The sequence below is a fragment of the Quercus lobata genome, chromosome 9 (assembly GCF_001633185.2).
Source record: "Quercus lobata isolate SW786 chromosome 9, ValleyOak3.0 Primary Assembly, whole genome shotgun sequence".
NCBI lineage: Eukaryota > Viridiplantae > Streptophyta > Magnoliopsida > Fagales > Fagaceae > Quercus > Quercus lobata.
The window spans coordinates 39,008,925-39,023,835 of NC_044912.1; the positions used below are offsets into that span (position 1 = coordinate 39,008,925).

Sequence of the window (14,911 nt, forward strand, 5' to 3'; positions counted from 1 at the left end):
AAAAAAATTATTTAAAAAAAAAAACCAACAACGATGATGCGCTTAGTGCTTCTTCAGAATGCACCAGAAAAGGCACACCAAAAAAATTACATGCTCAAGCTTGGAAGAATCAGGATTTGACTTGTGGGAACCTAGTCAAAATAGAAACCTATTTCTGCAAGTATTTTAAAAAGAAAATCAAAAGCTATGTATACAATCAACACATGAAAATTTGTGATGTGCACCAATAGCTCTTGAAAGCGTAGATGTTTCTCTGCTTCTTTTTGTTCTTTCTTTTGCTTCCTCTCCATCACTAGTGTTCTTTTCTTCTGATAAGCAAGTGCTGATTGTTCTTCAGCCCCAGCTTTTTCTTCTTCACATTTCTCATACTCTCCCTTGAGTTCATCAGACCCAGATATCTGCTCAATAAGTGCAGTAAGTTCTTTGGGATTTTTGGATGCAATGGACTCCACATCACCCTACATAATAAATTCAATTGGTCATTTGGAGTAAGCTCCAACTTCCAAAGAAATCAAATATCCAACCCATTTACTAGATGTGCAAAGACGAGTACCTAAAAGGTCCATCCAATCAAGTACCAATCTGGGGAAAAAAATGCATCAAGTAAGCACAAAGTAATATAGTGGTCGTACATTTTTCTGTAACAAAGTGACCCCTTAGACCATGTATTATTTCATCCAATCTACTACCAATCCCAGGGCCGAAAAAAGTCAAGTAAAAATGTAGACTATGTAGTAATTTAGTGTTATTACATATTTCTGTAACAGAGTGATCCCATTAGACCATGTCCTAATACTAATATGACTATTTCTTTTATTCTGTCTCTCAGAAACACAATAATATGGTGCTCTTACATGTTTATACAACCACTGTGTCTCTTGCAGTGTATTTGGAGGACGAGAAATGCTATTAGTATTTGATGGAGTACAGCTCTCAATAATTAAAAAATGGCTGTAGAAAAAGTCAAATTGTGATCTTTTTTTCTCTTCTTTTTTTTTTTTAAGTCAAATCATGATCTAATCAATTCTCCATTTTCTACATTAATGATTAGGTTAATTCTACATTTTCTTTTTTGGTAATCAATTCTCCATTTTCTAATCATCACGAAATTGTATACTATATATTATAAATCGCATCACACATTGTGGTTACGCAAAGTGGACACACTCCAATTTTTTCTTTATATTTTTTTTTTTCTCCTCATTATACGTGTACTGTCCTTCTGTCCATTTATTTTACACACTTAAAGACTATACATCTTGACAAAAGAGTACTCAAATGAATCCTCGACATTTAAAAATATTACTCCAATTAAAATTCTATAGTCAAAAGTCTAGAAATTTTATTTAAAATTTGCATTATATTCATTTTAAATTATTTTAATAATCTACATGACATGCTTTCACTCATATGACATGCTTTCGTCATGTGGTATACCATATAATATAAGCACATTCAAATTCTTTTGTTAAGTTATAAGCAAATTCAAATTATTATCATTCTTTACTCTAAGAAATTTATATACTATGATTAAAATTCAATTACCAAAGTTTCATGAAACTTATACGGAGTTTTTTTTTTTAAGTTATTTTAATAAACTATTATAATTTTTAATTTTGATACAAACGGGGACGTACATGTGCTTTCACCCTATAATTTAAAGAAATTTTTGTTCCTTTATTTTAAACATAAATTTTAATTCTTCAATTTCAATTAGTTTACTGATACGGGATTCGTAAGAGGCAACACAAACTTAACCGATATGATAAATGGAAATAAGTTGGATGAATATATTTTATATTTTCTGGTTTTATGGGATAAGAAAAACACTCAATAATTTAAAAGATACGTAAGCTCACCACCAAAGTAATCCCAAAGGGATACAGATAACACCATCCAAAGGAATTTAATTAAGGATACAAAACTATTTTGGCTCACCATTCTATGGAATAAAGATTAACACCACCCAAGAGATACAGAAACCAACACTCGACGTCCAAAGGAATCCACACAAGGGATAAGAGATGATATAGAAGAAATCCATCTTCCGAAAAACACAAGGTTTTTTAAATTCTGAAAATACACTCTGAATTTAATTTGATTTAGCTAAAGGCTTTAATAAAGCTTGTAACAGCCCCCCAGCATAGGAAAAAGAAAATAATAATAAATACATTCACTTAACTTGACTAAAGTCAAATATGACTCTTAGGAACTTAGAAACACAATAAAGTACTTGTTTACCTAGGAGGAATAAAACATAAAGTCTGCTTCATCCCAAGAGACACTAAATAAAGATTATTTGACTTTATTAATAATAAAAAAAAGTTCAAAATAATGGGTTGTTATTCTGATCTTTAAGGAAAGCTTTTTGGGCCGAACTAACATTAGATTGGATTTACTCGATCTTGGGACACTCCAGCTGGAACTTGGGACACTCCGGTGTCAAAAGGAACAAAACATAATGGTTGAATGTTTCCTAGGGAACCAATATTAAATACTCTTTGACTTCTTGGAGAAAATGACTTCAAATATCTTTTGAATTGTTGGGTGAATAACGGCTTTATTTGTTGGGCTTGAAAATCAACATGGTTGGGCTTAAGAAATTGATTGGAATGGATTGTAGGCTTATTCGGATACTCCTCATGCCACCATATTTGTAGTTGCCACTTTACTCCCATGTCATTTACATATAATTCTTGATTAACCCGTATATCACAGGCATATGCTAGTGTAAAGGACGAAAATGTGCATATAAGAGACCTTTTAACCACAATTCTCCTCTCCCTCCAAATCCAATTTCAAAAGGTTAGTCTACATTTTCAAAAAAGCAACCCCTAAGGGCCCGTTTGGTACATGTATTTAAAAACTGAAAATTATTGTTTGAAAACATTTGTGGAAATACGTGTGGGTGAAAAAGTGCGTTAAAATGCGTGAAATATTGTTTAAAAACTGAAAATGGTTGTTTAAAAATACAAACCAAACACCCCCTAAAAATCCGAAATATCAGAATCTTTTGTTCTCCTTTACTTTAATTCATCATCACTAAAACAACCACAAAAAATTACCTTTAAAAAAAAAAAAATTTTGAACAAATCAAGAGAATAAAATTTCTAAAATAGTTCCTAAACTACTAAAAGCACCTAACAATTTGAAAGCAGAAATCATATCTAATTAACAGTACAACAAGTTGAACAAACTGTATGAAATGATAGGACTCAAAAACCCTAAAAACACTTGGAACTCAACAAATCATAAAATTTTGAGAAAACTAAGAGAACTCAACACCACAATCACATGGATTCATATAAACCCTAAGAGAGAGAATAAAACCTGAAAGACGAGGAAATTGCGAGCCTTGACGAGAATTCCAAGATCCCTAAGCTTGGCATTGTAGACGTCCAAAGTGACGGTGGTGCTGTCAATCCGGTACTCGCTACCACCGGAGCTGGTGATGGTGCGAGTGAAATGGAGCTCGGAGGAGTTAGCGAACTGGTAGACCAAGCAAACAGAGGCGCGGCGGCCTTTCTGCTCTTTCTCCTTGTCGTCGAAGGCGTAGATGAGGTCTTTGAGTTGAGCGCCGCGGAGTTGGCCGGCGCGATCGCCGAGGACGAAGCTTATGGCGTCCATGAGGTTGGATTTGCCGGAGCCATTGGGGCCGACAATGGCGGTGAAGTCGTAAAAAGGACCGATGGTTTGGAAGCCCTTGTAGGACTTGAAATTCTCGAGCTCTAGGCAGTGGATTTTGCATGGGCAGGGTAGGGATGGCATGGCTTTTCTTTTGGTTAGGGTTTTGTGAGAGTGGAAATTGGCAGAGTGTTTGGGTTTTGTGGGGTGGGAATTGGCGGGAGAAGGAGGTGTGTGCAGAAATACAGGGAGCGTGAATTTCCATTTCCATCTTTGGAATTGAAGGATCAAACCGAGAAACCAACACAAAGTTGCACAAAATCAAGGAAAATGTTGCGACTCTTATGGGGATTATTTTTTATTTTCCTTTTTCGAAATTAAAATAAGATATTTAAAATAAAAAAGTGCGGGAGAATCAATTTTTTTCAGAATTAAAAAAAATAGAATTCCGTTGCCGGGACTTGAACCCGGGTCTCTCGGGTGAGAGCCGAGTATCCTAACCAACTAGACTACAACGGAATTTTGTTAATTAATTCAAAGAAGTATTAGTCCTTCATTAGTTTGCTATTTTTGAAACCTTCCTACCTCACCACCAGTAAAAGCCTACACGTTTCTTGTTATTGTGACACCGCAGGTGGCAGACTCCCATTTACGTACACCTAGAAATAAAGGGCATATGTGACTTGTGACACTGACACCTGTGGTGGTAATTAAAGACACTTTGGTTTGGTAAAAAAAAGAGTCATCCGTGATTTGTAACCATGTCTCAGTTATGATTTATCGTTTATGATCATCATCATCCAAGACTCTACCATGCGATTTAAGGAAAAATTAAGAATGGTGATTATTGTTATGGTTCATCTCTAGCCATAGGTGCTCTTGGGCTCTAGGGCACGTAGAAGCAGTTGAATGTCTTGCACCCTTGCAAGAGGCAGAGTGATCTCCTTAGGGTGAGGTCATGGTGGGGGTTTGGGTTATAGGTTAGGGCGAGGTCTTCCCCGCCGTTTGGTGATAACATTGCTGTAAAGAGGTTTGACTATGGCAGAAGAGCTGGAGGAAGCTATCTTTCACGAAAGAGGAAGACAAAGATATTGAGTTGGGAAGCAATAGCACTAAAGCTGCAAAGGAAATAGGTAAGTTTTGCGTTGTGTTAAAGGTCCTATTCCATAGAAGTGTTAGTGTAGAAACACTAAGAAAGAATCTGAGAATGATATGGAAGCCAAACAAGGGAGTCGAAATCAATGAGCTTGAGGAGGACCTGTTCTTGGTGGAGTTCGGAGATGAAAGGGATAAGAAGAAAGTGTTAGATATGTGCCCATGGAGCTATGAGAAACAACTAGTTTTGTTACAGGACTTTGAGGGCGAATTAACGCCAAAGGAGATGGAATTGAAATGGTCCCCCTTTTGGGTTCAGATCTTCAACTTGCCTCGTAAGTGCAAAACCAAGGAAACGGGGTGGGCCATTGGATCCAAGCTAGGGAAGGTGATGAAGGTGGATGTATCCGACTCGTTGGTTCAATGAGGAAAATGTCTACTGGTGCGAGTCAGGATTGATGTCACAAAAAAATTGATACGAGGAAAAAAGATTACTATAGAAGGAAGAGAGAGCAGGTGGGTAAACTTAAAATATGAAATATTGCCTAACTTTTGCTACAGATGTGGTCTACTAAGCCATGCCCTAAGAGATTGCAAGGAGGGTTCAAACTTAAATAACCAGGTTGAAAAGGAATACTTACAGTACGGTGCCTAGTAGAGGGCTGAGCCGCTAAGAAAGGGTGGTAAGAAAGCAATGAAACAAAGTATAAGGGGTAACTTGGAGATTGGGTTGTGGGCCACAGGTGGCGGATTATAGAAGGTGGCAGAGCAGCTCCAAGGGTCTAGAAAAAAGGACGTAACGGGTAAGGCACAAGTGTCAAAGTTGTCGGGCATGAGGGATAGCACCAGTGAATTAGGTAAGTCAAATTCTAAGACCTCAAAAGAAGTCTTGCAGGAAATGGGTAAGGTTGGCAGGGTAGGGGGAAAGCAAGTTGAGAAGGAAGCCCATTTGAGTGAAAACTCATTGGAATCACCCAAAAAACATGCAGAGGAGCCAGATCGCATGCACTGGGTGAATGCAACAACTCTAGTGTAGGAACCTGTTTTTAAGTTTTCCTTGGCGCCAAATACAAGCCCTATAAAAAGTGAGGGTGATACAGTAAATCAGGATACAAAAATGGGCCCTACGGCCATGTGCTTCGACCCAATACAAGGATGGACTTCATCAAAACTTGGCCCAAGGAGTGGCCACCAGAAAAGGCTAGCTAGAGAGATGAAACCAAACATGTCCACTGGAGATTCAGGCCCAAAGTGTTGAAAACATGAGGGCCTAAACCCGCTACAAGAACTAGACCCAAATTCACTCGATTAGAAAAGACGAAGAAGCAAGAAACAAATTGAATCAACCCTAGTGGAAGAGAAGCTAAAGGATGAAGAGAAAAACAGGGATGGCGGTGCCTGTGGAGCAGCATCGCAAAGCCTAATAAGCGTCATCACCTGGAATTGTTGGGGGTTGGGATCCTCCCTGGCAATTTGGTTATTCACCAATGAGGTGAAAGCTAAGGACCCTCTACTGGTCTTCTTGGCAAAAATGAAGGCGATATGAGCAGGATTCGGGGCATTCAGAACAAGATCAATTTTACACAAGGAATAATCATCCCAAGCGATGGAAGAAGTGGTGGCCTCGCGATGTTGTGGAAAGAAGGAACTGAAATTAGTTTCAAGAGCTATTCCAACTCCCACATCGATGTGGTGATCCGAGACGATTCGAACCCCTCCATGGCAAGCCACAAGCTTTTATGGTCATCTGGAGGCGAGTAAGAGGTACATCTCTTGGCAACTTCTGGAGGTCCTTAAAGATCAATGTAATATGCCTTAGGTTGTCTTTGGTGATTTCAACGAAATCACACACCATTATGAAAAGCTTGGGTGGATGGAGAGAGATGCTAAACAAATGGAAGGTTTTAGGGAGTGCTTGAGTCGATGTGGACTCTTTTATCTGGGTTTTGTTGGGCAAAGCTTCACTTGGTGTAATGGGCATTTGGGGGAGCAATGAACGCTACTCAAACTAAACAATATGGTGGCTAATGCAAGTTGGATGGAGTTGTTTCAGAAGCCAGAGTACATCATTTCTCAATGTCAAGCTCTGATCACTGCCTCTTATTATTAATCCTGAAGAAAGGTCAACCCAAGCCAATTAAAAAGCATTTTTTCTTTGAAGCTATGTGGATGAGAGATGAGGGATGTAGGGAAGTGGTGGAATTGGCTTAGGATTCGTTCAGAGGGGACCTTGAGTACAAGATCACATATAGGTTGAAGAACTGTCAAGAGAAGCTTCAAAGGTGGAATCGGAGAGTGTTTGGGAATGTAAACAAGAGCTTAAAACAGAAGCAAGACATGTTACAACTGTTGGAAGCCCTTAATTGTCTACACGAAAAGGCAGAGGAAATTAAGGGGTTGAGAAAAGAAATTAATGAAATCCTGGTCAGGAAGGAAATAATGTGGCATCAGAGGTCCAGAGCGTCGTGGATTAAATAGGGTGATCGCAACACAAAGTTCTTCCATGCCTTGGCAAGCCAAAGACGAAGAAGGAATAAAGTTGTGGGTTTGCAAAACTCAAATGGGGAGTGTCAAGAGAATTAGGAAGAGGTTGAAGGCACCATTCTGGAGTACTTTGAGGCCATTTTTAAGTCTGATCAGCCTACCAACTTTGATGCTAGTCTCGAGGCTATAAATCACAAGGTCTCCCCTGACATGAATGAAAGCTTGTTAGCAGAGTTCAAGGCAGAGGAAGTGTGGAGAGCTCTCAAACAGATGCACCTATAAAGGCCCTGGGGCCGGATGGTATGTCCCCTATCTTTTACCAAAAGTATTGGGATATTGTAGGCACTAAAGTTACAATTTGTGTGTTGAATTCTTTTAATTCTTATGTGATGCCTAGTGGTTTGAATGAAATGTATATTTGCCTCATTCCAAAAGTAAAATCCCCCCACAAATTCACGGAATACAGACCCATCAGCCTATGTAACGTCATTTATAAATTAATCTCCAAAGTCCTTGATAACAGACTTAAGAAAATTCTTGTAGAGGTGATTGATGAGTCTCAAAGTGTCTTCATGTTGGGGAGGCTTATTACGGACAATGTGCAAGTGGCATTCAAAATAATGCACAGCATTGACCAAAGGAGAAAGGGGAAAGAAGGTCTTATGGCAGTAAAGCTCGATATGAGCAAGGCCTATGATAGGGTCGAATGGGTGTACTTGGAGGCTATGATGCATAAGATGGGCTTTCATGAGAAGTGGATCTCTCTTATGATGATGTGTGTTAGCAAAGTGGAATACTTAGTGTTGATCAATGGAGAAGCTAAAGGTAAAATCATCGTCAAGGGGTCTAAGACAAGGGGACCCTATCTTCCCTTATTTGTTCTTATTGTGTGTTGAGGGGCTGTTTGCCATGCTAAAGAAGGAAGAGAAGGAAGGCAAGATAAAGGGGGTGGCTATATGTAGGGGTGCCCTTCGTATATCCAACTTGCTATTTGTTGACGACAGCATTGTGTTTTGTATGGCTACAATTGAAGAAAGCAATAGGGTAATCAAAATTTTGGAGGATTATGAAGGCGACTTGGGGCAAAAGATTAACAAAGAAAAAACCTCCCACTTCTTCAGCAAAAATACTCCAAAGGAGGTCCAAAAACAGGTGAAGCAAAAATTTGGGGCTCAAATTATAGGGCACCATGAGAAGTATTTGGGGCTGCCTCCATTAATCAGGAAAGGAAAAAGGAAAGCCTTCAATCGAATAAAAGACCAAGTGGGGAGACACATAGCAGGGTGGAAAGGCAAGTTGCTGTCAAATGCGGGTAGGGAGATTCTTATCAAAGCCATAGCTCAAGCCACACCTACGTACACGATAAGCTGCTTCAAAATCTTAGACTCACTTTGTAAGGAGTTAAACTCCATGATGAACAACTTTTGGTGGGGGTAGAAAGATAGGGGGAAGAAGATGGCATGGATTTTGTGGAAGAAACTATGCATACCAAAGGATAGGGTTGACATGGGCTTCAAAGACTTAAGAGCGTTCAATCTAGCCCTACTCGCCAAACAAGGTTGGAGAATCCAGCAAAACCAGAACTCCTTGGTCCATGGAATATTCAAAGCGAAATACTTCGCAGCGAATTCTTTCCTTGAAGCCCAGCTAAGGAGTAGGCCATCCTACGTATGGAGAAGCATAGTAGCAGTAAAGGAGATTATTGAAAAAGGGTGTTGAGGTCTAAAAAAGGGTCATAATAAAATAAGCCCAAAACAGAAGAACAAGTCAAGCCCAAAAGGAAAAATTCAGGCTAAGCCCAAAGCAATAGATACGGAAGACCCATGGGGGAATAAAAGAAAGGCCCAGAGGATCCTGAAGCCCAGAAAAGAGAAAAAGCATCCAAAAAGAGACCACGGCAAAGTATAAAGAAGCAAGGATCCTCAGGAACAATCAATAGGCATGGATCCCTTCAGGCACAAAGAAAAAGGAAGACTGGGATAGATCGATATAAAGAAGACAGAAGAAGAAAACAAGAAATAAAAGCAAAAAACGCGAGCGACCTCTCATGGCACAGACAGAAAGGGCCTCGGGGAACCAGGACAGGGAAGAAGAATGATAACAAGCGACTTTCAAAAATGGCAGAACAGGATTCCGCCCAAAAAGGAAAGAAAGGGAAAAGAGGAAGTCGCCAGAAGTGGGGATGCCGAGAAGGGCATACCTCAGCACGTCCTGAAGAGGATGACTAACCAGAAGCTTTCAAAAGAATCAGAACCAAGAGAAGGAAAGAATGAGAGAAAACGGAAAAGGGACTTACCGAGACGATGGGGACAGAACATGCTCTGTTTGCAAAAGAACAAAACAGGGGAACCAACGGTTCCCCGGGAAGCCCAAAAAACTCCATTATAAAAGGAGGGGATGGGTTGTGAAGAAGGCAGCGAGAAAAAAAGAAAGAAGAGATTTCCTAGGAAAAACTATCAGAAAAATCTGTGCAGAAAGAAAAATACTAAGGGAAAAACAAATATTACTTCCCGGTATCCTGTAAAGGCCACTATTGCACATACTCGGATTCAACAAGAATCAAATTTTGCAAATTTTGAAGGCTGAAATAGCCATTCAAGGCTGTAATTTTTGAGCTTGATTGGACCTTGTATCACGTCCTAGTGAGCTTTCTGTAATCGAACAGATAATATATTAATGAAACACTGCTTAATAATTCCCAGGATCCCCACAGCACTATTTCTTTTTATCGTTTTGCTAATCCTGCTTTCTTTCCTTCTGAACTTACGTTGTTAATTTTTGGCACTCTTCGATATCCTTGTTTGTCATTTTTTCTTTATATTGTCAAGAGCATTCTCTGCATTCACTTGATTCTTAAACAGCTCGTTAGCTGCGGTGAGTCAAGGTCCGGTCCACCAAATCCTCCCTTTTTCATTCAGGCCCGGGATCCTTGGGCTTGAGTGTCAAGAAAAAGGCACTCTCACAAAGGGTCCAGGTGGAATGTGGGGAATGGAGAAAGAGTTCATATTTGGAGGGACCGGTGGCTTCCAACTTCGGAATCATTTAAAGTGGTAAGCCCGAGAACAACCCACCCAGACTTCGAAATGGTGGCGAGCCTCATAAACTTGGAGACGAGAAGCTACTATGTGGCAAAAGTGAGGAATACGTTCCTCCCCACGAAGCTCAAGTGATTTTGGGCATACCTATCAGTCCTCGACTACCTAACTACTCCCTCATTTGGGCCTGGACACCCAATGGCAAATTCACAGTCAATAGTGCATATAAAATGGCCCAAAAATGCCTTCAAAATGATCAGCACAAAACAAAAGGGGGGGACTACTCTGACAGCTTGAGTATGCAAGCTCTTTGGAAGTTAATTTAGAGACTAAACTGCCCAAATAAGATTAAACACTTCATATGGAGGGCTTGTTTGAACTTCCTCCATACAAAGGAGCTGTTAAGGACTAGGGGCATTGCATAAGATGAAAAATGTGACCTGTGTGGCAACTGCGAAACATCTAGGCACATCTTGTGGGGCTGTAAACTTGCTAGTTTGGTGTGGGAAAATACAAAGATTAAGCTGCCAAGCTTAGAGATTACTCACAGGGACTTCATAGACATAGTATGGGAAATCAAGAACAAAAGGCCAGAGCTCGACTGGGAATTATTTGTTGTTACGGCTTGGAGCTTATGGAACAATAGAAATTCAGTGCATCATGGAGGGTAAAGCAAGAGTGCGGAAGTGATCGTGTGAGAGGTGGCTGCACATGTTGACGAAGTTAGACAGGGGAAGGAGGCCCAAGGCAACCCTGCTCCTCAAATCAGGCCAATGTGGATTCCTCTTAAGAGGGGACACTACAAAATTAATGTTGATGGGGCCGTGTTCAAGGAGCTAGGTTGCTGCGGTGTAGGAGTAGTTATCAGGAATGAAATAGGGCAATTAATGGGAGCGATGAGCAAAAGGATTTACCTGCCCCTGCAAGCCTTAGCAACGGAAGCGAAGGCGGTAGAGGAGGGTGTCCTGTTGGCGTGGGACCTTAGCCTAAAAAACATCATAGTGGAAAGTGATGCTCAAATGGTCGTTAACTCGCTAGTTGAACAGGGTCAGCCATCGAGCTCTATCCACAAAGTAATTGAGGGTACAAAAATGGGGCTTAGTTGTTTTGATTCATGGGAGATGAAGTACACTAACATAAAGAGTAATTATGCAGCACATCTTATGGCTGGATACGCCAAGTTTATTATTGACTGTAGGATATGGGTGGAAGATACCCCACCTGTTATTGCTAATCAGGTTTTATTAGATGTAAACCATTTGAACATTAGTTTAGATTAATGAAAGCAAAGTCAGATGTTTATTATAAAAATAAATAAATAGAGGGCATATATATTATAAGGAATACAAGATGTTGTAATGTAATACTTATTACAATTTATTTTAGGAATGAAAGTATTTTAAATCAAACTTAAGATATATTTTAGGAAATATCTTACTCATATAATTATATTTCCTAAAAAATAATATTTTTTTAAATTTTGAAAGAATAATTAATTATTTTTTTATGATTTTTTATTTTCATGATTATTATGTGCATATAGAAATTTTGTTTATTTGGAAATATATTAAATTTAGAAAATAATACACCTACTAAGGAATAACTATCACAACATGAATAATTATTCATCATATATATATATATATATATATAACCGAAGACTTTGACTTTTTGTTGACCTCATAAGAGCACTCTCACAATTTTACACTTCATTCTTATTTTATTTAATAGTTTAATTCAAGAATTATATCCCGACACAATTCGTGAAAGCCTCCCCAAAACCCAGAAAACAGCTACAAAAAATTCCTGCTCAATTTCCTTCTTCGTCCACTCATGAGTTCGAGTGTCATATACCTTACTTCCGTAACACAACAGGTTGAAAAATGAAAAAAGCAGGACAGAAAGAGTTCGTAAGACAGAGAGATCGTTGGCCGAAAGTGGGAGAGAGTGTTTTGATTGAGTTCTTGCCATCGTCAGACCACCAATAAGGTTTTGTTTCCATTTTTTTTTATTTGGAACTATGATTTTGAATATCAATTTTAGTAATACCGTGATCGAGTTACTTGTGGATTATATTCATGTAAATGTAAATTTTGGCTTTTAGCTTGGCACTAAAACTTGCTTGCCTGGTTTGGTTGCCTCGAAAGTGGGTGCTAATGTGATTCTCACAAACGAACTCCAATAGAATAGAGGTTATTGTCATTACTATGATAAGAGCATTCTTATCAAAGAATGCAAATATTTTAGCATTTAACATCTCAAAATCCTATTTTATCTATTTTAACATATCACTTTACAATACATCCAACATCAAAAGTTTTATATTTTTTACCACTTCATTAAAATATTATTTCTTTATTATTTTTAATTCTTTTTTATTCTCAATCTATCTTTTCCTCTCTCTTTCTCTATGTATCTGTCTTCTCTCCACTGCCCACACCCACTGCCACAGCCACCACCGCCCACATCCTCAACCCCCAGCCACCAAAATCACAAAAAAAAAAAAAAAAAAACAAAACAAACCCAAAATCAAATCACAAAAACAAACCATAAAACTCATACCCACCCACCATTAATCACCACTGGTCCACAGCTAAAACCCATCAAACAAATACCCACCACCACCGGTCCACCACAAACCATACCCATCCAAAACTAAATCACAAAGCCACCACCCAAAATCAAATCACAAACCCAAACCCAAACCATAAAACTCATACCCACCACCATTGGTCCACCACAAACCATATCCATCCAAAACCAAATCACAAACCCACCAAAATATGCCCAAATCAAAACCCCTGTACAAACCCACAACCTGCAAATCGAAACCCAAGGCGTGAGAGAAGGTTGGGCAACGTGGGAGAAGGCTTGATGGCATGGGTCTAGCATGGGTCAGGTGTGGGAAGAAGGCTTGACGGCATGGGTCAGCGTCGGTTAGGCGTGGGTTGGCTGGGTTAGACCCATGACGGCCCACAATGTCGAACCACAACCATCAGTGGCCCATAATTGTCGGACCACAACCATCGGCGGACCACAGACCACGAACCACGAAAGAGAGAAGTGAGAGAGGAAAGAGAGACATAAATGAAAGAAAGAGACGTTGGCTGAATATTAAATGATTTTATTATTATTTATTTTTACAATCTAGCTACAGTGAGCTGTTAATAACAGCTCATACCTCGGTGCTAAATTTTTTAAGATTTAGCATATTTGATGTAGGTGTGTTTTTATCATTTGAGGTGCTAAAAATGTTAAAAAATAGCATTTAGCATTTTTAGCACATTTGATAAGAATGCTCTAACTGTTTTATTATCTTGAATCCTTTGGTAAATGTGATTTCTTGCTTTTGAAATAAATCTCTCTTTCAGAGAACCATTTTTTTGGATTCAATAACTTAACATCCATATTGTGAACAAATATATAAGTCAGATGCCTACGTTATGCCCTCGAATTTTTTTTCCAAATAACCTTAAATATCAAATCATTTAGTTAGTTGTCACGTTTCAAAATAATGTGGAAAACTAGAATCTTGAGTGTCTAAAACACAAGTTCCAAGATAAAACTCGAGTTTCTAAGTCTCGATTTGTAAGTGGTGGGAGGTGATGTGGAAATAAAATCCACGTGGAACTCGAGTTTTTAAGACTCAAGTTCCACCATTTGAATTCTTCCTTGCGTCTGTTCGTGTTCTTCTATATTCTTCGTCACTGGTCACTCCACCCAGCGTTCTTCTCCAGCCAGATTGCCTAGCGTTGCTAGTGTTCTTCTTCATCGCTCCACCCAGTGTTCTTCTCTAGCCAGATCGCCCACCCAGCGTCTCTTCGTTCTTTCTTTAGATCTTTTGTGGGTTCTTCTCTTCGTCTTCATCTTCAAATTTCTTCAGAATCTCAGATCTTCATCGTGTTCTTCAGATTCATCTTCTTCTTCTATGGAACTTGACTCTTTAAGACTCGATTTTGCTTTTTAGAACTCGAGTCTTACAGACTCGAGATCTATGTAGCTAAATCAGTACACGACAGCAATAGAAATCAAGGCTTTCAAACTCGAGTTCCGTCATCGATCTCGAGTTTTCAAAACTCGAGATGCTAGTTTCCAGTTTCCTTTCCAACGTATGTTAACTTATCATATATTTTCCCCTCACTGTGCTAATCTGCAAAATCCCTCTTACGCCCTCCTTCAAACTATTTGAACAAATTCCTAGACCAAAGTTCCTATCACCAAAACTCATCAGAAAGGGGTTAGGTTTGGGCTTGGGCTTGGATGTGGGAAAGCCAAATTTTTAGTACACATCCAATCCCATTTGCATTAGGAGTAGGATATGTAAGGTAGAAAAGCTTATTTTTGGGCATCTTTGTAAGTACAATAATTGATTCAGAATCTGAATGTGGTATTTCTAAGGGCTAAAAAATCATTACTTTTAGTTGTGAGGGATATTGTATTTCTTAGAATTTAATGAACTCATTCACAACAGGATTTACTTATGTGGTCTCCAACTATGATTAGTTGCCTATGCTTATGTGCCTTGATGCAGGAAAAAGAGGAAATTACTGGACCAAGCTGACTAGGTACTGCCATGGTTAAGCTTTGACCATAAGAGGAACAAAATAAACATACTATATTACTACTTTCCTGATTAGATATTGCTTAATGATTACTATATATATGCCACATCT

At 39.0% G+C, this 14,911-nt stretch overlaps 1 protein-coding gene and 1 non-coding gene across 2 annotated transcripts; both read right to left on the reverse strand.

The window, feature by feature from the left end:
* Positions 1-42: 42 nt before the first annotated feature.
* On the reverse strand, positions 43-3,962 carry LOC115960817 (structural maintenance of chromosomes protein 1-like). Its single transcript, XM_031079811.1, has 2 exons — positions 3,331-3,962; positions 43-458 (listed from the first exon to the last, which is right to left on the reverse strand). Exons 1-2 carry the CDS (start codon positions 3,766-3,768, stop codon positions 132-134), a joined length of 765 nt encoding a protein of 254 aa, XP_030935671.1. The 5' UTR covers positions 3,769-3,962; the 3' UTR covers positions 43-131.
* Positions 3,963-4,070: 108 nt separating this feature from the next.
* On the reverse strand, positions 4,071-4,143 carry TRNAE-CUC. Its single transcript has one exon. It is a non-coding gene; the product is annotated as a tRNA-Glu (tRNA).
* Between the last annotated feature and the right edge of the window lie 10,768 nt (positions 4,144-14,911).